This window comes from Gymnodraco acuticeps, unplaced genomic scaffold, assembly GCF_902827175.1.
Source record: "Gymnodraco acuticeps unplaced genomic scaffold, fGymAcu1.1, whole genome shotgun sequence".
NCBI classification, from domain to species: Eukaryota; Metazoa; Chordata; class Actinopteri; order Perciformes; family Bathydraconidae; genus Gymnodraco; species Gymnodraco acuticeps.
Window position 1 is genome coordinate 1401032 of NW_022992308.1, and position 23689 is coordinate 1424720.

Sequence of the window (23689 nt, forward strand, 5' to 3'; positions counted from 1 at the left end):
TGATGTATGAGAGACATGAAAAAATGGACCTTGGTGACCTTTAAATGGTAATACACAATACACACCACTTATGAAGATGGCCAGGGGTGCAGTGGTCAGTGGAATGACGAGAGGTGAGCCGGCGAACAGAGAGTAGATCACTCCTCCAATGCTCTGCCCAACAATGGTCTTCTGAACATCTGTCAAGAAAACTGACTTAAGTAATTTTGCATGCCATACATTAAACAATGTTGCAGATAAAGACAAGGGTGCATACCTATCTCTCCTCTTGTGCTTTCGTCATTTAATGATCCAAAGGCGATAGCAGGCAGGAGAATGGCGATGTAGAGGAAGATGGCAGTGGTGGTGTACTTCAGCAGGCAGCGGTCCTTCCCAGTTATTCCTTGATGGATTATTTAAAGGGTTATGAAAGATATAACAGCCGAAACCTCAAGTTATCTTCAATGTGTTAGGCTTTTAAATAAGACGTTTTATGATTTTGCAGCCGAGGCAATTAAGTCAAATAGATTTGTTCTTAGAAGGCAGTGTTTCAAGAAAGGATTAATACCATCTGTGAAGTCTGACGGGTAGAGAGGGAGTCTGCGCCGGAGGTCATCAAAAACACCTTTACCGAATTTAAGGAATTCTTTGAACTGTGGAGAAAGAGACAGGATTTATTCATTCAGACTTAACACTCCAGTAATTATTCAGATGCTGTAACTCATGTTCACTACATAGAGAGCCCCCTGAAGGGGACTATTGAGACTTATAGTTGTGGAATGAAATCAGTATTAAAATACTAAAAGCACAACTATGTGTTATGGCTTGTAATCCTGATATTCCTTAATCCTTCAAAACGGTGTTGGTAAATTGGCACTAAATTAGATGAAATACTTTAGTTGACTCAGTTTCAAGCGTATCAGTTGCAAACACAGTGCACAGTGATCTTTGATATGTTCAGAACATGTTTTTCATTTCTAGAAAGTTATTAAGATGGAAATCAATGTAACTTTGGGTAGACATTTGCGATGTAAACAGTAGAAGTACACAAAGTAATCTAACAGGCTTAGTGTTAGCAGTAGAAAGTCACTAAGTATATTTACTCAAGCGTTACAATTATCTGACAGCTATTGTACATTTATAAACATATGAAAATATACAGCTGAAATTATCTGTCAATTAACTATCACTTATTTTGTGTTAATTCATTTCTAATTCTTGTTTCACGCTTCTTAAATGTGACGTTATTCTGCACGTTTTTACATATTTTTTAATTTGATTTATATAGCACATATTATATATATAGTATATATGTATTAAGTATGACATGTCATAAATTATTGTGAATCTTTCCTGATTATACCTAACTAATTTACTTTGCAAATGCAGGAGTTTTACTTCCAACATGAGTATTTATAGGAGTATTAGTAGCCTACTTTTAGGAGGGATTTGAGTTCATCCTCCAGTACTGAGGACGGTGCATTTGCATGTATTTGTTTGGCCTTGCTGTGCTGCAACCTGAGCAACCTCCTGTGCTAAAGACGACTTTATGTTGAAAGATTCCTCTGACTGGGACATTCCTTTTGAATAACATTAATTTTCATTAATTTGCTGGTTGTGTAAAAGGTCTTTTGAATGAGCGTAATAAAAAAAATGTTAAATACATTTTTGTTGGAGGAATTTAACTCGCATCCATTATAAAATTGGACATAATGACACATCTAAGGGGCCATCATTGCTTGTTTTTGTATTATGCAACTCTGTAATTGCAGAACAGGTTAAAAGGTTGGTTTGGCAGCAACAACCCTACATTTCAATTCTGTTATTAAAGCATTCAGGACATCAGGTGCAGCCACAACCTGTTGTTAGCTCTTTTACAACCCAAATGCATGCTTTCTCTCTAGGCAGTATCTGGGTGTTCCCTCTTCTCCGCCCTCCTGCTGGGCGCAAACATTTCCTCTCAATTTAAACACAGGACATAATGAAGTACTTTATCATTACATGGAGCCACATTCTGCTGCCAGAGCCATGGCAGACCTGGCAGCGCTCTCAGTTTGTTGCCCAGCTGCTCGCTCCTCGGCCTGGCTGATGGAGCGTGGAAACAGGATAATCGGATAATCTGGCTCAACTACTTTACTTTAGGGCCTCACATCTTTATGTGCCTGGATGGAGGGAGAACACACGGGTGAGTCCCACATGTGGAGATCTAACAGTTGGTAGAGAACATAAGTGTTGGTTTTACAAGCACAACTCCATTATTTGTAGAGTTAAGTATCGTTGTATATTGGCTTATAAGCTCTGTGCTTTTTTGCAGTTATACAACAGTCAAAGGGCCACTCTGCACTGATAACAGATTGTGTTTTACATCTCCTATTTGCTATTCTTTCACACCTCAAGTGGTTTCCCTTTCCGTGGATCGGAGTCCTCCACTTCCGTTACAATCGGCTTCTCAGAGCCGACGGAGAGCTGCTCTCTGTGGTGCACCAGCTCCTCTTTGAACTCCTCCTCTGTCTTGGCCTCCAGAAGCTTCTGTCTGAAGGAAATGTCCGAGAACATCGTGGCAAATGTTCTACCGAGTTCCACGGCCGACTTGGTGCTTTTCTGGAGAAGAATGGTATGAGACATTCTTTTAATTTGGCTTTAAACAACAACTTCTACACAGTTTCAATTGTTCATAATATCACAGAGAGAGAAAACATTTTCAAGCATGTGGGGCCCATTTTTTACTTTGTATCACATAAAAAAAGAGTGAGGATAAAGCAACAACGAAGGTCATCAGCCAGTTCTAAACCTCAAAGATTACTACATTCAAATGTTGTTTTGTTCCCAATGCACCTGATTAAGGTGGCAAATACAAAATCCATTGTTATTAGTTCCTCTGTAATTGGTAAATAAAATCCCTTAGAAAAATTATGAAAAATGGTTGTTTTCCCACAACCTAAGGGACATGTTCAAGTTGCTTGTTGATTAACAGTTCAAAATGCAAAGATGACAAGGTTACTAAAATGAAAGGCTAGAAAAACCTGCGCCTATACACTTTTAAGATGCTACAAGGGGGACATTCCTGATATTTCCTCCATTATATCATTAATATTAAATAGCAGAACTGATAATTGTCCCTACCGTCCGTGGGGGGGCCAGGATGAGGATGACGTAGCGCGCCTCGCGGCAGTTCGCTCCCCAGTTCTGTGGCCTGTCCAGGCGGGTGATGCAGACATGGCGTCTCTGCAGGCTCCTCACATTGGAGCTGAATCAATGGGAAATTAATTGATATGTGATCAGTGGTGTATAAATGATTGACTGTGCAGCATTCTGTATTGGCAGGTGTAAATTAGACCCCAGTTCGGTGTGAAAAAGCCAAAAGAACATTGCTTTTCCAATGAAATGATTTTATGTTTGTTGTCACTGTACAGTCAAATGAACTCTACTGAACTGATATTATAGTGGAAGAACTCACAGAATACAAAGCCAGGACTGCTGGTAACGAATGCCGGTGGAAGTAGCCATCACACCCTGAAGGGTCTCTGACAGGAGGTGAACTGTGGGAGCATAATACAATTAACTGAACCGCCAAAACAAGTTGATATTACAAGCATCGTTTAAAGAAAACACACACTACACTCGGTAATTACTGAAGTATTCACAACTTTTACTTATGTAAAAGTATCAATACAAGAATAGAGAACTACTCAAGTACAAATGAAAGTATTGCATTCAAATTCTTTCCCAATTAAATGTAGAACTTGGAGAACCAAAGTAAAAGTAGCCATGTTGCTGAATGGCCTCCTGAAGATCAATATGTCATGCAAGTGAATTACAAGTGTTTATAGAGATGCGTTATTGTGCTCATCTCTTCATTGGTGGGGCTTTTAAAAAACGTATATATGACTCGTTAGATTTCAGTTGTATAAAGGTGCAAACAACTGAAGTATTCAGGTTAAGTACAGGTCTTCCAAATTGTACAACGATATAAGTACTTAGCAAATGTACTTAGTTACATTCCACCACTGCTCAAAGTGCTTATGATATATTTAGCTCACTATTCAATTCTTCCCCTGTTGTGTCCGTGAACAGCGAGTTCATGACCTCGTCCACATCGCAGTCCCCGTGGCCGTCCTCTACCACGTGAGTTAACATCCGCCTCAGGACCTCGTCCAGAGTGGCAGCTTTCTCGTCCAATAGGATGCTCGCCTGCGCCAGGAAGCTGTCCAGGTCTCTGTGGGCGCGCACTTCCTCATGGAAGTTCATCGGCTTCACATACTAGTGTGAGCCAAGAACACAGGGAAATTAGCTTAATGTCAAAGTGCAAACAGGTGTAATGTTCCTTTGGCTGACTGTATATCCGCCCAAAGGCAAGTTAATCCACACATTTCCTCCCAGCTTACTGCTTTCATATTCGCCTCAAGGCTTTTATTGTCATGTGTGCATAGCTACAGTGTAGTCATGACAATGAAAATCTTAGGTCACAGGCTCCTCCAACAGTGCAACACAATAACACAGATAAAATAGTACAATTAAATAAAATAGAATATAATAGAAACAGGATATAATAACAGTGCAGACTATTCTATCTACAGTTCTTATTTAGTATAAAATATGAAGCATGCACTAGAAAAAGAGGATTATAGCATTAAAATGGAACAGTTTTTGAAAGTGTAAAATGCCGTTTTTCTTTGCAGTATTGCAAAATTCATGTTTGTGATGAGAAGCTGATAAGAAAAACATATCTTACTTTTCTTGTTGTGTTCAAAAGCCCAAAGCCAGGACAGTCAGGATCTGCAAATAAAAACCACATAAAGAATATATCATTGTACACACGGTTGCCTCCAGCAACCGAATGGTTCTTTCACATTTCTAAAGTTATTCTTGGAACTAACTAATACATCTAGCAACCGCATGTGCATGACTCGCTAGCACACATGATTTCCCTAATTGCAGAGGCGGCAAATTATCCTCAGATGATAGAAGTCATGAAAGACAGCGCCACTTACATCAGCTCATTAATGTGTATCGGTAAATAATGGCTCTTTGTTCTCTCTAATGTATAATCTTAGAACAAATCAAACCACAGGCTGAACATGTTATAGTGAAATGATTATTACCTGACGCACTGATCTGGACCTGGCTGTCATAGATGTGGTCCTTGAGATCATCCTCACAATCCTTCTGTTCCCCATCCTTCAGCTCTGTGAATATACAAATAAGGAGTGACAGTCAATAAATCTCAGTTTAAAAGTTACATACAAACTTTAATTTGAACAAAACTGAGAGATTCGGTGTCAGACTTAGTTTTTTTGCTGCAGTACTTTTCAATTGACTTGACGATTGAGAAATCAGAATCAGAACTAATTTAATAATCCCAGGGGAGAATTGGTTTTAGTAACAATTGTTCCATTTAAAAATGCATAGAAGAAGAAAATAAAATATATTAAATAAACAAAATATTTTAGCATGTGCAATAAAAGATCAAATACAATATATAAACATAAGAGATTAAAGTAATAATAATGATATGATATATAATAATGAAGGCCATTTTATAGCTGAACATAACAGTGAGATAAAACTGTTAAGTTTAAGATGCAGCTTCAGCCACATAAACCGTGTCTCCAGTAAGGGACAATTTATGTTTTTTTGGGACGGGTGGCGCAGTGGTCTGTGCGTTTGATCATCAGATCAAGGGGGCGTTGGGGAACTCCAGTTCGAAACCCGCTCCCGCCCCACTGCGTCAGGCCGTTGTGTCCTTGGGCAAGACACTTTACCCGAATTTGCTCCTGTGGGTATTGTCCACAGTAAATGACCATTACATGTATGATCTGTATGTGTAATGTGTATTTGTAAAGCGCTTTGAGAGTCTTTGATAAAGCGCTATAATAAATATAAGGATTATTATTATTTATTATGTTTTCCTTCCACCACTCTGCCATCTGTTGACAGGCACACAGCAGGCGGGTAGAGAGAGAGAGAGACCCAATAAAAACATTCCCCTTACACGCAGCACTTTAACAATAGCAGCCGCTCATAAATTCCTTAATTGTATAGAAGATAAATATGGCATCTCCATCGCCATTTTTAATGAGGGGGGAAAGGAACAGCTACAGAATTGGAGGATTAACCTTAACCCTTCAAGAGCTACGCTTGAGCTATGATTATTCCCGCTTCCCGTCATCGACCCACAGATGATCTGCCTCATTATTTACCCATTAATTAACCTCTCAACACACGTGTTGTGCTCACCAGCATGAGGAATGGGTCATCAGTGAGCAGCGAGGAATATTAGCATTACCATTAGCACATTTCCATGTGAAAATCTACATTATTCTGCCTCATATCCTGAATAATGTAGAGCATATCTTGCACAAAGGAGCAGGAACCATGCTGAGAAAAAAGCAATCCAGATATCTATCACTGCTACGCACCCATCTCTTGGAAAACATATCCATTCTTTGACCTCCCGCTGGATGGATCCTCTGTAGAAGGAAAGACAAATGTGTTATTCACTGCACGTTCCATTTTTATAATAAAGTGTTTTATATTAGAAGCTTTCAACATTGTTTTTTAAGTTGCAACCACATTATGGAAATGATAGCTCATATTAGCAAACTTTACTTGGTCCAACATTTATTGAAGTCATGTTTTCAGCCGTCTAATGAAGGAGGTCCAATTGTATTTATCTTTTAGCTATGATTTCCTTTTCAGGAAAACCTGGGGGAAATATCTGGCTTCTCAGCGGGTAAATTCTCCACTATCTTTACCAGTGCAGATAAATCAGTTTGTTGCAGAGCAGATAGCTTACAATAGTTGTATCAAAGTTCCTCAGCCAAGAACAGCTGTCGGCTGCAAACAAGGTTGGTGAGAGTGGGAATAGTGGAACAAAAAGTCAAATTGACCTTTGTTAACCCATAATAATGAGCTGAAAGAGCTAAATGCTCCAGAGCGATAAAACCTCCTGTCAGTACGAGCAACCCATTTTACGAAACACGTTGTCACAGATACGAAGTGACCAGCTAAGGGTGATAAAACTGTGAAACTCTCAAACTTACACAGTTGTGCCATGCTGCGTCTGACCTGTGCAACAGTAGCATAAACTTAAAGTGACCAAAACATTCACAAACTTCTCTCAGCGGCTGAGCGGAAGGCTCTTCTGTATGAATGTGTGAATGAAGAAATATATAAATAAAAAGCACCTTTGAGGGGTTGCAAAGACTGTAAAAGCACTAAATAAATACAAGCCATTTACCATCATACACTAACACATTTCCTGGACGAAGATTGATATGTCTAAACGTATATTATAAGTGTGATGCAGTTGGTCAGTCCTTGAAGACTTAAGAAGCGTTACACATGATATGATGATGTCAAAAGTATAGAGAAACAGAAGTAGGAATTGAAAAGAGACCCTTTCGCTCTCTGTTACAACAAAAACCTGACACCTGCGCCTGATGTTTGTATAGGCGCTCGTGTTTCTGTGTTGAAGCTGCACGGATGAGCTTTTCCTCGCCTGAGGCAGAGATTGGCTCTGGGGGGCTCCCAGCAAGAATACATCTCAAAGCAGATTAGACAGAACATTCCCAGGCCTCTTCTACTTCACAGGAGCCTGCACAGACAACAGGGGGCCACTCAGCTTATAAAGCAAGCTGTTTGTACCACAGGACGTGTAGAGGGACGATGATTTACTCATCGAGACCTCTACTGTCTCGGCTCATTAAGATAAAGGTCAAGTTTGTTGGAAACTCTTTCCATTACATCTTATCATCATGATCAACAGTAGACACTGACTAACACTAAACAGTAACTATTTTTCTCATTTGCTGCAACGTTGAGATTGGCGACAAATTCTATTTTAGCTTCAAAAGCAAAACTGTGTCCGTGGGAATTTTCCCCCTGATTGCTTTATCTATCCGTCCCTGTTTGTACTACCACAGTAAGTCCGTCTTTCTGCAGGCCTGTTAACTTTTCTGTCTTATTATTTTCTTAAAGTGGACCTATCATGCTATATTTGAGATATATATTGTAGGGCCATACCTATATAAAACATGTCTGTGAAGTTTTTTTTCAAAATACCAAACCGATCATGCATTTTAGCCATGCCTCATTTGCTCTTTTCCAGCCCTGTTTTTGCAAGGGCTGATTCTGTGACCTAGCTTTAATGCAAATGAGCTGCAGCTGACCATGCCCCCCTGCAGGAGAGGGAGATCACCCTGCTGGGCTCTCAGAAGAGGGGGAGGAAAAGAGATCTCCGTCCTCCGTGTTTTATTCTTATATGATTATATAGAGTCGTTATTCATTTGTTTTAAAGTTCAATAAATAACAAAGAAGAGCTTTGACCGGCACTTTTCTAATTTTGTCCGGAAGATTTAAACTTTAACGGACATGTTGACCGGCGGAAACAAATCGAACTGAAACTTTGCCGCACGGTCCCCTCGTTCCTTGGAAGAGGCGGAGAGGTGGGTGTTTGTCATTTGCTGGTGGACTACCGGGGAGAATTACAGCAGGAGTAAACGCTTACCTCGGGGAGGGAGAAAAAGAGCCACAGCGTAGAATAAAACAGAAGGGCAACCATGTGCGGGAAGTCTTCTTTGCTGCTTTTGTGGCAGGACTACAGCGCCACTTACAGGCCTGGCATATGTACTACAGCGTCTCCAGCGCTTTCCAGCGGTCTCGTGTGAATGGACACGTCTCGTGTGAACAACACTATTCCGGGCTGACGTCAGCTCCGATGGAATCTGTATCCGCTCGTTGTAGTCCCGTTTTTAAAAGATTTGGGTACTTAGGAAAAGAGAGAGGGTTGTATTTTCTGACACATGGTGAGTTCCCTGGAACACCGGGGACACATATTCATGTATAAAAGACGTACAAAAGTGCATTTTGCATGATAGCTCCACTTTAATGGAAGGTCAAACTGAGGAAAAGTGAATAAAAACAAAATTAATGTGCAGGTTAGGTAGAACCAAACTACAAGCTTATCTAAAAACTACACCTAAAAGAGAGAACAAAATTAAATTAAATAAAAGTATCAGATATCAATGACCATACACATCTTTAACATGTCCAATTACTTAAATTGTGATTAGCTGCTTATGATAAAAGCCAGCACTATGTTAAAAAACAAACAAAATCAATAACTTCTAGAGCAGTGGTAACCAACCTTTTCAAGCCCAAGATCACTTTTCATTCCAAAATGTAAACCGAGATCTACCAATCCGATATCTTCCAAAAAAACCATTTAGGAGTAAGACTATTCATCATCATATTTATTTTTGCAATCAATTTATGTTACAACAGGCTCAATGTACGTGTAAAGATGCACACAAAGAAAGACACAGTTATGCACAGTTATCTGTGCAATGTACAATGTTAATATTTACGGTAGGCATATCTGTTCAATACAAACTATTCATATTTACATTATCTGTTCAATGCACTATATTTAGTTTCTCAGTTAAATTAGTAATATTCACATGTACAGATATTAGCCTACAGTTCAATGTAATCCATATTAAGCTTCTCTGTTCAATGCACAATATATTTCCAATGCTCAAGTTGCTCTATCAGCCTGCCTTTAATGAGACTGCTGTGACTGCACATTATCTGTAAGCCTTTTGAAATCTGGTTGATAGTTAGTGATTGCCAGCCGGAGGCAGTCAGTAAGATGTGTGTCAGTCATACGAGTTCTATACTTGGATTTAATTATTTTCATTTGTGAAAAGGCCGTTTCACGTATGTGGAGCCAAAGTAGGCCTTCAGTTTAAGCGCACATGGCACAATCAGTGGATACCTCGCTCTACTCACGAGTGACCAAAAGTCCTGATCTCTTGCTCTGGCCTTCAATTCAATGTCGCTTTGCATTTCAATGATCTTCATGTCAACACCCATAGGTAATGTAAACACCTCCTGCATTTTAGCTGACAGCTGTTCAATGTCAATGCTGAGGAAAGGGTTTGATACAAAACCAACTACTTGCCCCATGTCTTGTAGCTCCACAAATCGAGCACCAAATTCTGATGTCAGTTTGTTCAAATGGGCGCAGAATTGTTCAGGATGGAAAGCAGTTTTGTCTGTGAGGTTTTGTGACACCTTTTCAAGATTTGGGAAGTGTGTCAGCCTCGCATGTCTTAACTGAGTGGTCCACAAACTGAGCTTCACTTTGAATGCCTCCACTGCGCTAATCATGTGACCAAGCTCTCGGTCTTTCCCTTGCAATTCTCGGTTAAGGTCATTGAGTTTTGCAGTCAGATCGGAAAGGAGCCCCAGGTCCAATAACCAAGTATCGTCGGGCAGCTGCTCATACTCCTCAGACTTCAGAAAACTGATGATCTCTGGCAGCAAATCCAGAAAACGCTGGAGCACCTTGCCCCGACTGAGCCACCTTACATCTGCGTGAAGGATCAAATCTCCATACAGAGTCGAGCTCGTCCAATAAAGACTTAAATAGCCGGTGCTAGAGCGCTTTTGCGTTGACAATCTTAACAACAACATTCAATACATGCGACATGTCAATTGCTTTAGCTGCCAATGCCTGTTGATGTATCACACAGTGATAGTTTACAAATGGTGGAAAGTCTGGGTCTTTTCTGCACAGCGCAACAAATCCTGAACAAACACTGAGCATCGCTGGTGCCCCATCGGTTGTGTGAAGGACACTATTTTATGAATGGGAATCTTGTACTGACGAACATAGTCCTTGAATGCCGTGTACACATCCTCACCCCTGGTTCTTTCTTTCAATGGGATAAGGGCAAGAAAGGCCTCCTTGACAGTAAAATCCGTGAAAACCATTCGGACAAACACACCTAGCTGGGCTGTGTCTGTGGCATCGGTAGACTCGTCAAATTGAACTGAAAAGTATTCAGAGAGAGACAAGTCTTTTAATACTGGCTGGAATACATCTTCGGGCAATGACTCGACTCTTCTGGCTACAGTAGGTGCACCAAGTGGTACACTTTTTATCCTCGCTTGTATGTCCTCTTTGTTTTTGAAATCCGCAAACAAGACGTCAGCTGTGGCGCTCATTGCTTCTTTAATCATCTCACCATCCGTAAATGTTTTTTTGTGCTGAGCCAAAATATGGCAAATCCGGAGGGACGTTTCTGTAGCTGCATTGCTCTTTGCTGTAGGCGCGATGAAAAACGACTGCTGTGCTTTTAGTCCTCTTTTCAGTTCATCAATTATTTTGGTTCTTAATGCGCTGTTGAGTGGATATGAGTCTTTGAATTTACCATGGGTGCTCGCATGATGGCTCCAGGTTGCCCCGTTTCGCCAAGGCGTATGAGGCATATAGTCTTCTCTTTCGCTGATGTGAAAATAAATTCATGCTCCCATTCCGGGTGGAAATAATACATTTTTGATTTATTTTTCGCCAGATCCTCAGCCATATCGATGTTGGTTAAAGATTAGCAGAACTTGGTACAGTTTAAGTTACTCCTCAAGATGACCGTTAAGATACGATTTTTAACCCCACCCACAATTGCATGCAGCAATTCATAGACGTCAACATATGTAATAACCAATTGGAGTTTGTAAAATGACCTGTGCGTGATTCAAATCAACAAGCCAGAGCTAGCTCTAAAAAGTTTGTTTAAACAACCAACCAACCAGAGCATGAACATTTTCTTTTTTTTTTTGAAAATATTTAGTTTTTGGAAAATATTTTTATTTTGGAAAATATTATTATTATTTTTTTAAATGCTAGGGATCGACACTGAAGGCTTTGAAGATCGACCAGTCGATCGCGATCGACCTGTTGGTTACCCATGTTCTAGAGGATATAGGCATGGCCATCAATAATCACATGTACTTGAATGTATTTAGTTTACTATAGATAGTTTTTGGAGACAAAAACATGATTGTTCAATGCAAAATACTGTTAGTTACGATGGCTCATGCCTGTGGGTTTCCTGTTGCCATGCGGCCAATTTCCTCACACTCTCTCTTACTGTGCACTCCTGTGACATCGCAGTGTAAGAGAAACTCTTTGGTCCAGCTTTGACATCTGTCTGTGAAACTATTGCAAGACACTTTCCAAGTTATAATCCTGTGTCTCTGTTTCAATCTATCGTTTTTGGTTTATGCCAGCAGTGATGCAAGAAGTACTCAGATATTTTATTCAAGTGACATCACCAATACTCAAGTAGAAGTTACAGGTTGAAAGTAAAAATCCTGCATTTAAAACCTTACTCAAGCAAAAGTCAGAATTGGTATCAAAATACACTTATAGTACCGCAAGTTAAAGTACTTATTGTAAGAACCCATTTCAAAATCATATATAAGGATTAAGTATGGATCAAGACTATTGATGCATTAATGGTTCTATAACAGCCAGCAATTGTGGGGCTAATTTTAGAATTATGTAATATTTTATTTATATTTGTCATTAGCTCTTTGTCTGAATCTATAAAGCAACTCCTTTTTTCAGATGTAGTGGAGTAAAGGTATAATATTTGCTTCCATAATGTAATGGAGTAATTGTTAAAAGTCACATAAAATATGAATACTGAGCTGAAGTACATGTACCTCAAAATTGTACTTGAACATTTTAAATGTACACATTTTCATTCCACCACTCAATGCCATATATTCACAAATATGTAAATGTATTCATATCCGTATCTCTTCCTACAAAGCGTTGAACTCTTGGCTGGTTACATTTAAATTTCCAATCAAATGTGATTTTATATGACTAGCCAACTTTACTCTAGGTTTTAATAGCTAGCAAAAAAAAGTAATGTGCCAGAGATCTTTGTTTGGTTCTCAGTTGGGAAAAAGACATGTTTCTGCTTTAATGAATTCACTTCTGCTTCCTCATCCTCTTTATATTGATCTACCAACACAGATGAGAGAGGTGTGATGGAGGCGAGCAGTAATATGAAATGTGTGGAAAATACACCACAATACTCAAGATAATAACACTGTTCTTGCATTTTCACCAGGATTAAGAAACTGAATGTTTATTTATTAATCTTTCTCGGATTGAATATGTGCAACAGAGAATGTCTTTTTTTCAACAGTTATTTTGCTCATTCCTTTCTCTCAAAAATATTCAACCAAACATGTTTCTGTATCTCCTGACATACCCGATCTCCGATCTAGCAATGCCGTCTCTCTTCTGACAAACAGGACTTACTTAAAGCCTCAGGCATCTTTTTATTCATCCCTGTCACAGTGCTATCTGTGGGGAGAGGACGTCCTTGAGCGATATAAAAACAGAGGAATCTTGTTGGGTCTCTGGGAACAAAAGTTACAAAGCTGAGAAATCTGTGCTGAACCGAACAAGGTCAAATCATCGAGGCAGACGCTTGTGAATTGACTGCTACTTGAACCCTTGACTTTTAAACATAAAGACCTGCTTGTAATTGTGTCCTCTCAGTAAGTATACTAAACTCTTATCAGCGTTATATTTGACCACGGTTAGTGTATGCAGCTGTACCATGAACAGTGTGTGCTCTGTAGGTCACAATGTACACATTCATATATTGAAATAAAGCAAATAACAGGAAGGAGGAACTACAGCTCATTCCACTTCAACACGTCAATGATAAGGACGACCCGATGTTAGTTATCCAGCACCGGAGCAACAGTCACACAGGTTGTCCTTCACTAGCCAAAGTACACATCTGAAGGTGCTTTCTACTCAGGTAAACTTCAAAGTGTGACATTAATCCTCTGGGAAACTGAAGTGTTTAAAACTTGTTAATAACATTCAATTTTTTTGTTGGATGATGTAAAACTTGAACAACGTTTGTAAGCCTGAAGATAACCGCAGCTAAGAAAGGGGATGCTGTAGATTTGATACAACTTCTTTATTATATCCAATTGTATCATATTATCTTCAACTTCAAGCAGAGAATGTCTTGAACAAGAATGGAAAGGCCAGATTAGAATATTAGACATTTTTCTGGTAGATAATCTTCTTAATCCTTGACCTGAGACAACTCAAGTAGGACTTTTTAACCCATTAATGGCACTGAACAGAAAAACATGTATACCTGTTGTAGTTCTGCAATTGCTTTTCAGTATTGGTAAATAATTGGCCAATTCTCAATTAATTGATCATAAGTTTAAAATAGTAAAACAAATAACATGGTTACAATTTAAAACCACTAGCTTTGTCCGACCAACAGCCCAAAACCTAGATATATTCAGTTCACTTTATATAACATAAAGAAAAGAAGCAAAGCCTCACAATAATCCAGACCCATTAGTATTGGCCGGATTTGTAATACTCTAAAACAATAATCAAAATAGTTTCCAATCATGTTTGTGTTGGATAATTGTCTTAGAGCTCTAGTGAGTTGTTTGATAGCCAGAGTAATAGTTATATTATGCAAGTGACGTGATAAAATAAGAGTTGTGTAGCTATGATGATAATATATGACACTATAGCAACATAAAATATAGTCTTTCTAACTTAATACACACTGAATGCAATGTGCTTTTCTGAATGATAACCCCAGCAGTGTGGCTTTATAACAGTGTTAAAACATGCCAAAATAAATTGCAGGTTAGCTGTAAAAAACCTATCTATGACAGATAAGTGTGCCGTTTATTGCCACATTGTAAATATTAAGCCATATCCGTTTGACTTCCTGGCTTTCCTGGCAATAAAAAGCATCTTGCTCATATTCTGTGCTTTTAAAACAGAGCACATAAAGACATAAAAAAAAGGAAATAGCACCCACAGAAGCTGGCACATAAAAGATAATAGAAATTATTGTACATCCAACGATAAAAGCCGGCACTATAGATAACTTTTCCAAATGCTATCAGCTCAGTCACACACACACAGTCTGTAGAGAGGATCTCTCCACGTGTTGGGCTCTGTTGGCTCATGTTTCATCATGACAGACCTTCTCACAACCCTCCACCCCTGTATACTTACCAGATGGCACAAAATGGAGGACCTTTTTGGCTTCCATGTTATCCAGGTTATTTAGGTGAGACGCTCTCCAAAGGTCAACCCATCATCCTTCTCTCTGCCCCCAAATCACCCTGCACTCACCACTGATGTGCTCTCAATGTCTTTCATACACACACCCATACACACACACACTTACACACACATTCTGAAGTGAAACTGCCCCTCCTCCAGCAGGAGGTTTGAGCGAGGAAGTGAGAGGGCAGGAAGAGGGAGGCATGTTTCTGTCTGCTGGGTCCTTGTGCCTATGAACTAGTATTTCAGTTTTTGAAATATGTGTATTGTGTTTGATATTTCTGGATGTTTTTGTCCTGATTAAACTTTTATAAGAAAGTTAGCTAACTCTGTAAAATGTGTACACACCTTAACTCACCCACTGCTGTGATTCATTCAGTGCTTTTGTCTTTGAAGCGTCTTGTGAAACATGATACATGTCATTCTGCTGAATCACCAGAAGCATGTCCTGTTTGTGAAATCTTGTATATACCTACTGATGGGGTGGGGTGCCAATAAGCATCTGTACTGAGTCAAAAAACAAAACATTTTAAATGATAACCTCTTTCTATTTTCAAATTTGTCGATTCATGTTTGGGTAAGTAAGTAAAATGCAAATATGCGTTATTTTTATTTTGTAATTATGTGTTGTTCATTCATTGTAACCCTCTTTAAATAACTTTGCAGTGAGAAAAGACAGGCAGTCAACTTTCATGAAGAAAATCTTAACAAAAGTTAATCTTTACTTATTTTGATATGTTTAAAATATCCATGTGGAGATTGTTATTGGATTATAACGTTTTTAAATTGCTATTTTGAGTTAGTTATTAATCTGTGCCCCATCAAAACATGTTGTTGTAAACATACAAAACTACCATTTACCAAAATGATAGTGTTTCTTCGGCCTAAATAAAAAAAAATAACATGTTAAGTAAACTCTGCCTTGACAACAAATGTACAGAGCAAATTTTTTGAATAATTTAAACATTTTTACAGAGTTCTCCTTTCTTGCTATGTCTGTAATGTAATGTCATTGCTGCATTTCTTGGCACGTTACTGCCACCTATTGTCAATCAGGAGAATTGCATCAAACCACCCTTTGAAAAGAATACGAAATGTGAAACCATCTTTAAAACCAGCTCCAAATCCCTTTCAGGCAAAACTCACAGTATCACTTTAACAACAAATATTACTAATACTAATAGGTTTTCACAGAAGGCATCAGGGAGTATCTGAGACCAAAGACAAACAGAGTCAAAGTAGTACAATATAAATAAAACATATTGTTTCAAGGCTCATGACACACTAGCTGTATCAACCCAATGCACCTGCTGCTCGGCAAAATTGAAAGAGGAATAGAATGACTCCACTGGTGGTCACCTCCTAGGAAGAGGAACATTACCTTGTATTTTTATAACGTAAAGGATGCATTTCTTCTCACAGTATTTGGCACTTCCCTCAGCAGAAATCAAATGACACATCATGACAAATTGTTATTGTGTTAGATGGGTATATCAGATATGTGTTGTTTTGATTCCATGGTTTGAATATATTTTAACATACTATAATTTGTCGCAGCCGGTTTGTCTCGTCATTATCTATAGATCTTGATTCAGACTTACTCAGAAACCATTTAGCTATTCATTGACTAGCTGTAACTTCCTGAATTGTTCTTCACTCATTCATTCGTTCAAATCTAACTTTCATGAAAATTGTTTTGACCAATTTGTTTTGTACTTATTTCTATGTACTTGCCTATTGTTGGAAGAATTTAATGTATGTGATTTTCTCTGACAATTTGGGAGAGTAATTTAGTTGCCAATGTTGAAAGATATTATAACTGGCATAAACGGGAACAAAGAGAAAACCTCTACGAGAGAAGATTACTTTCTAAAGGAAATAACGTAGCATTCAAAACAAATAGTCTTTGTGTAAGGTGATAATATTTCCTTGTGGATTCCTTGTATTTAATTACTAATAGTGAAATATAATGACTGACATTATATCTGCTTGTTATTCATGATCAGCTAAATGCAATGTAATGATAGAAGTTACAAGTTCAAACCTTACAAGCTCTTTCTTGGAGCAACTTAGGTGCTCAGTAAAATTGTATTTCTCAAATGGACTGGTTGATTTTGGATTGGTTGGTGGATGCAAAATAATAAACCATGTCCCCAAGTAGAAAAAGTTCCTAGATTTTTAATAAACTGGTAATCTAGTGGCCAGAGGCAAGACAAAGGTAACAAAAGAAGTACATGACTCTTCCCTCCACTGCCATGAGAGGGCAGCACAGTCTTTTGTTAATTTCAGCCAGAATCTGACTCAGTTCATTTAAGGATACAATCAAAAGAGTTTCCAATTAGGAGAAGCAGCTATTCTTGGTGAAAAAGGCCAGCTAAAAACAATTAATAGATGTTCCTATCAGTGTAGTGCATCTGGTTTGAAAACGCAAGCTGCAGTTTTTATATTTGTATACCAGTTTGATGAATGTTTGCTTTAAAATGTGTCAAGATGTGCAATCATTGACATGGTTGTTGTTTCCATTGGTCTCTCTTCTGAAACATGGTCATAGCTGTTTGCCGGTGTGAATTTTCAGACAAGTTAACAACTCAATTGTTGGTGTGAATGCATGATGATGGCCGCCCTGATAGCTCATCTGACTCTTTAGTCTTTGCAGCAGCAGGGGTTCAAATCTCACCCACAACTCAATTGCTGCATGTTGCCCCCTCCCGCTCTTCCTTTCCTGTCTGTCTCCTGCAAACAAATCAATAGAGACCAAACAAAAAGTCTAAAAAGTGCATAGTGTTTCATCATGCTCTTCTTGTGTGAAATAGTTTTGCAACTGTATTTCTTTGTGAAACTGTGTTGCATAATGATAATAAACTATCTGTAAACCGGAGCACATCAACTTTTATCTCGAAATGTAGGCCTCAGCTGCTGTATCACGAGTTGTGGTGAATATGGCCTTAAGTATGGATGTGCACGTTATATATGATATGATAAAAAGGTATATTTGATCATGTAGTATTACTGTTATCTGTCTTTGACCAAACCCAGGCCCCCCCAAAAAAGACACATGTAGGTCTCATGTCCTGTCTTAGGCCCTGAACCAAAATGACTGCATGAGAGCACAATCGTATAGTTTGTGTTATTATTTATTTGTCCTTCTAACAAGACATGCACAGATCGAACCTTCATATTGTAGAGCTTGGTCATTGCTTATTACTCTATATCAAATCCATGTAGAAATAGACTGACACATGACCTCATATAACCCCTACATTTCCTTTACAGCACAGACATGTACATGTATGCATTGTGGACTTTCATCGCTGACACAGCAAAGAGTCAAACTGACTATAACATCACTAACAAAAAGGCCAGGAAAGCAAGAAAATGCTGCATTACTAAACTAATGTTGTGTGATCAGCGAGTCCATTGCAAGTGCACCGTTAGTTTGGTTTAGTCTACGTGTGAAACATGAGTCAAGCTGCAGGAGCATCAGGAACTCAACACATCACACACAGGCATGATATTAACATTGTTGTCTATAGAAGCAACAAAGCATATTCCCTGGATGTCTATTCAATAAAATGTGCATGATCAACGTTTCATGATTCAGTAATGGATGACATATAAGAGCTACTGGATGAATCTGTTGACAATATGTTACTGACTTAGAGCTTTAAATGTCTAACAGAGTGCACAGCAGCTTACAACGTTCATTTTTGTGGTCAAACATTAAATATGTGCAGCACATGTGATTGTGCAGACAGACTGAGCTAGGACACATTTACCACAAACTGCCTCCAATAAAAACATAAACTGTAATAAAACTTAAGAGACTGTCTCAAAATGTTTTTCCGTGTTTATTCTAAATCGATGAGATTGATCAATTTGACACGAGTCACTCTGGTATGCATTTTTATGACAAAAATAAACACTGTAAAGTTCAATACACAACAAAGCAGATATGAAGCAGTGGGACCTGAAGTCCAACATAAACCCTTTTTTGTGTCGACTGTGTTCATCTCTCAATGAATAAATCATTTAAATTGATTTGCTGCTCATTATATTCCCACTGTGACCTTTGTCCATAAAGGTCATCGCTTAACAGCCAACCGTGTTTACTGCATATCATCCTGAACGAGCACAATGGAAAATGCATGCAAATTAATGCACATTCTAGATAAGAGGGGCATACTTTCATCAAACATGTATCACTTTTTATTTACCAGAAATAATATCTGAATCAAATTCTATTGTGAAAATACAATGATAAGAAGTGGCATAGTTCATTCTGAGTAAAAGATCACAGACCAGTGCACAATAATTGACTAGAATTGTATGTGTGAAAACAAGCCAAACTTTTCCTGGAAAGGTTAAGTCCTCCTGTCTTTTACTCAGCGCACAAAGCCATGAACATGCACTAATGATTATTCACATTGTTTTCTCGTGCCTGAATATGATCGAAATTCATGACGCTTACCTTCAGAAAAGTGAGTCACAGTGACTCCGGACATCTCCTCTACCTCCTTTTGGTTCTTCATAAACTGGAGATGCTTGCAGTGCAGCCAAAAGTCAGGGATATTTTTGGAAACAGCGTTAAAATGACTTTACAAAGCAGGGATTGGAAATAATGTTTCCTGTGTGAGAGTTGCTGCATGAGTGGTCACGCAGGCAGGCCCTCAGGTAGATGGGAATGGTTCACCACCAATGAATAACACATTAATGTCCTCCCTGCCAATCACAGTGAAGCTGACTTTATGTGCTAAAGGCAATGTGGAGAAAGAGGAAACAAAGAAAAGGTGGGGGACAAGAGATGGGGGAAGAAAGGTGTTAGGAAACTACAGCTGGGACTCTTTGATATTTTAATGCAGTTGTCCTGTGAGACGTTCACCACTTCACTGTTGTGCTAAACAACCCTAGTGTTTCACCTGGATGAGTCATTGCAGCATTCATGTGATTCAAAAGGCTCCACCCAAGGATCTCAAAGCCATGCGTTTCCTCTATTTAAAGACAACAATTTCTGTTCACAGCCACAAAAAAGGGTTTTGAAAATGTACAATTAGCACATACTCATTATAGAATGCTGCGGTGCCACATGTTGCACAAGCAGTCCTCGTGAGGTCATTCAAGCAAGAGAAGAATGTGAAACATGTTTGTAGTTTATATATGTGTTGTGTGACACCCAGAGCAGAGAGAATGCAAGTTTAATGCACTTTGAATTTTGCAGACCCAGAGGTTCTCTGTTTGACTCCAACTCACACAAATGCTGCCCTTAAACACACTCCATTTAAACTGAGCAGACACTCAATAAAACGTACCAAAACCATGTTTGTTTGTTTTTCCACAACAGTCACCAACTCCGGTTTGTGAGTTTAAAGAGAGATTAAATTATGTAACAGATACAAAAGAAAGTAAAGTGTCCTCTTGAATGTGTTAGTGGCTTTACAAGCAGCCGTCTTCTGTTAACTAAAATCTGATTTCCGGTTCTCGTAAACACACCCATTTAAAAAAACAGAAAGGCATATCTACAGGAAAAATAGAGTCTATTGCCCTATTTAAGAGGGTTTTCCTCAATTTAAAAACCTCTATATACACACACACTCATTTGGTCGGTAAAGGGTATAAACACAGGCGGTGGGCCATGAAAGACGCACAAAGCAAAAGCTCAAATGAAAAAGAAACAGACCCTGCACGCCTTTAACAAAAGAGCGTATTTTATTTCACATGAATGTGGTTATCTTTACAGGACTGGAAACATTTTAAAAGATCAGTGTTTAATGTAGAATACATCAATTTAGGTGATATGACGGCATAATGTTCGCAGGAATGCACGTCAATCATCTACCTTCACATGTAATCCGTCACTTATTGTGTCATTTTTAAAAGAAAAACATTGCATCCCTCAGAGTGAAAGTATTCCTATTGGGCAATATCTTTTTCCACTCAACTCAAATCCCTCTCCTGCCAAAGAGGGAGGTCTTCAAGAGTTATTTCAGATGATAAATCAGTTCAATTATCAACCCAATTTTCACTTTTGTCTCTTTTTCTTTCTCTTCCCTAGCAGAGTGGGAACCAAGGAGTCTTTGAGTGCCAGCGGGTGATATTGTAAATTGAACTTACTAATTGAATGTAAAGATTACTCAAATGCCACCTGGATAATTATTTCCTAACAAGTGCTCTAATTGCTCGACAGCTCCTGTCTATATTACAATATCCAACCTGATTTGAAGCAAACAGCAACACCAAACACATGGATAAAGTGAGGAGACCTTTTTTTTTTGCTTATCACCTAAGGGTGTGTTTGAAAACAACACCTCAGACAGAAGCAACGGATACTTCTTTAAAAAAAAGAAAAGACTCACAAACATTCATATCCTCTGATCAGCAGGCATTAGCCAAATACACACCAGAGTTAGATGCTTCAGACATTGATATGTTGCAGAGGAGGCTAATAAATGTACGACCTTAGATGAAAAAAAAGCCAATTCATTCCCCTTAACCCTGAATTGTTACAAAAGCAGCAGGAGAATACAAACTAGGTCAGCTTTACAAACACTGTAGTGCTTTAAATTGTCACTGAAACGTGAAACAAAAACTATGTATGCCCTGGAAGAGACCTTAAGCAAACATGAAAGCCGTTGAATAACCAGATTAAAAGTCTACAGCTGTGCTTGCTGCTCTGAGGCTATACTTATCGAAATGCTAATAGAAGAACATGTAGTGTGTTGTTGCAGGTATAATGTTTACAAGGTTTGATGCTAACCTTTGCTAGTGTAGCGCAAAAGAGCTTCTAAAGATGTGAATATCTTCAGTTTCAGGTATTTTGTCACAGACCAGGTATTTTTATAATTAACGTTATTGACATGATTAAAGAAAAGGTAAATAATTACCAAAGTAAAAGCAGTACATCCTGATAGCCTCATGAGCATCTGTAATATAATCCATCCAACAGTTGCCGAGACTTATGGTTGAATCCAGAAATATAACCATTATGGAGCGACCAAAGTCAATAGTATTCAGCCTTTATCATGAATATTTCTACAAAATGTCATGGCGAAAGCTGTTGAGATATTTTTTATGGACCAAAAGGCCATTTCACTAACTTGTCTAAAAAGCCGAAAGGGAAGTCTAAAGGTACATGTCTAATTATGCAATATTGTGAGAATATGCACACACATTTACTTATGCATGATTATAACATTCACCTGTGCACAATTTAACTATGGTTTTATTCTTATAACACGAAGGAAAGGCTGAAAACAATAACAAGACATTTCAATTCAAATGTTCTGAGTAATCAATTAATGAAACTCATTCCTCAGAAAATGTGCTTCTTGTTAGTTTCTTTAGTTACTTCATTATATATCTCCAATTTAGCATAATTTGAAAGTCACTATCTTGTACATTGAGAGTATGGTACATCACATATGGTTAAGAATATAAATTGTAGATCTCATGATGTATCGTGAATTGATTACCCCTATAACTGATTTGACATATACTCATGCATAATCAATAGGACATATATTAATTTGATCTGTCTGTAGGTTTTAAATCTTCTCGCATCTCACGGTTTGACCTGTCACATGCATGATTATATAATAAATTGCCAATGGTCTCTTCCAAGTCTTAGTTCAGGATTATGTCATTATAGTTCACTGTGAGTGTACTACTGCAACCTTTGTAATATGTTGTGATACAGATGACTAAATCTCTCTTTGCAAGGTCACAAAACACATTATTAAATTATTTGTTTTTCAGAATGTAATCAAGTGGCTTCCGCTGCAGTTCAAGGAAGTAATCAGCCGAGTGTGCAATAAGTAGATGTGTTCTAGAGGGATATCTTTTGCAATACCAAGATCAATAGTTAAACCCTGCAGTCAAATCTACATACATCAATGTGTATTACAATTCTTCTGTGTTTCAGTATTTCACAACTTTTTAAAGAATATCTTTGATTATGTTGACAAGCTACAGTAAACCATTAGTACATCTGTTTCTCATTGTTTCAGATTATGTATTGATTTATTAATGTGCAAGCTGTTTCCCTCAACCCAAGGTATCATAAATCAGCATTATTATTGCATTAAGCATCAGAGGGAGTTTTGTTCTCTGTTACCTTGTGATTGGTTGTGCCAAGCTTTCTTTAGTTCATGTTTACGGAAGTTGTGTGGCTCTTACTACATATCTGAAAGGGAGTTTGATACTCAACGTGCTGTCAATAAACAAAAACAAAAAAACAACGTTCACCTATGTTCAACTTGAGAACAGAAGAAATCATATTTGTACATTTAAAACTAAAGGCATGATCACTTCAGGTATGTGCCCTAAGTATGTAGGTGATAGTAATTATTTTCTCTATTATGTTTAAAAAAAAAATAGCACTATCAAATAAAAAGTAAAACACATGATTTACAACAGAAGAAAAATACTTACAACTAATTAGAAGCATTACAAGTATTTACCTTTAAACTAATTGTTTAAAAAGCTAAGTGGCTTCTAATATTATATCAAAACATGTTTTCTATTTTGTGCTATGTAATCGCAATTATTGTGTTGTTATTGCTCACTCAGTTCATTAGTTTTAGCGTATGGTTTTAGCCTGAAAGATTATTGCTTTTTAGCTTCCGGCCACCAGTGGCAACACTGAGAGCAACAGGTCAATTGGGTAATCAGAGAAGAAATTAGGCTATGCGCCATCTTGGTTTTTAAACAGGTTGTATCCTACATCCATGGATTTACCTGCACACAAGTTAGACAGGCCGTGTTTGTGTTACTTTGCAAATGACATCG

General features: G+C 38.2%; 1 protein-coding gene across 3 annotated transcripts in view; it reads right to left on the reverse strand.

Annotated features, from left to right (window-relative positions):
• Positions 1-19597, reverse strand: part of LOC117541089 (sodium bicarbonate transporter-like protein 11) — a 29271-nt gene extending 9674 nt beyond the window's left edge. The window contains exons 1-11 of one of the 3 annotated variants that reach the window (XM_034208174.1): positions 19377-19597; positions 6399-6449; positions 5082-5165; positions 4712-4755; positions 4020-4239; positions 3437-3518; positions 3103-3226; positions 2371-2580; positions 548-632; positions 257-382; positions 66-179 (exon numbers count right to left, since the gene is read on the reverse strand). In XM_034208174.1, the coding sequence (XP_034064065.1) occupies positions 66-179; positions 257-382; positions 548-632; positions 2371-2580; positions 3103-3226; positions 3437-3518; positions 4020-4239; positions 4712-4755; positions 5082-5165; positions 6399-6449; positions 19377-19437 (1201 nt within the window). In that variant the 5' untranslated portion in view covers positions 19438-19597. Of the gene's footprint in view, positions 1-65; positions 180-256; positions 383-547; positions 633-2370; positions 2581-3102; positions 3227-3436; positions 3519-4019; positions 4240-4711; positions 4756-5081; positions 5166-6398; positions 6450-8488; positions 8538-14857; positions 15111-19376 lie in introns of those variants that run through there. The other 2 variants (XM_034208175.1, XM_034208176.1) reach the window with 2 other exon arrangements.
• Between the last annotated feature and the right edge of the window lie 4092 nt (positions 19598-23689).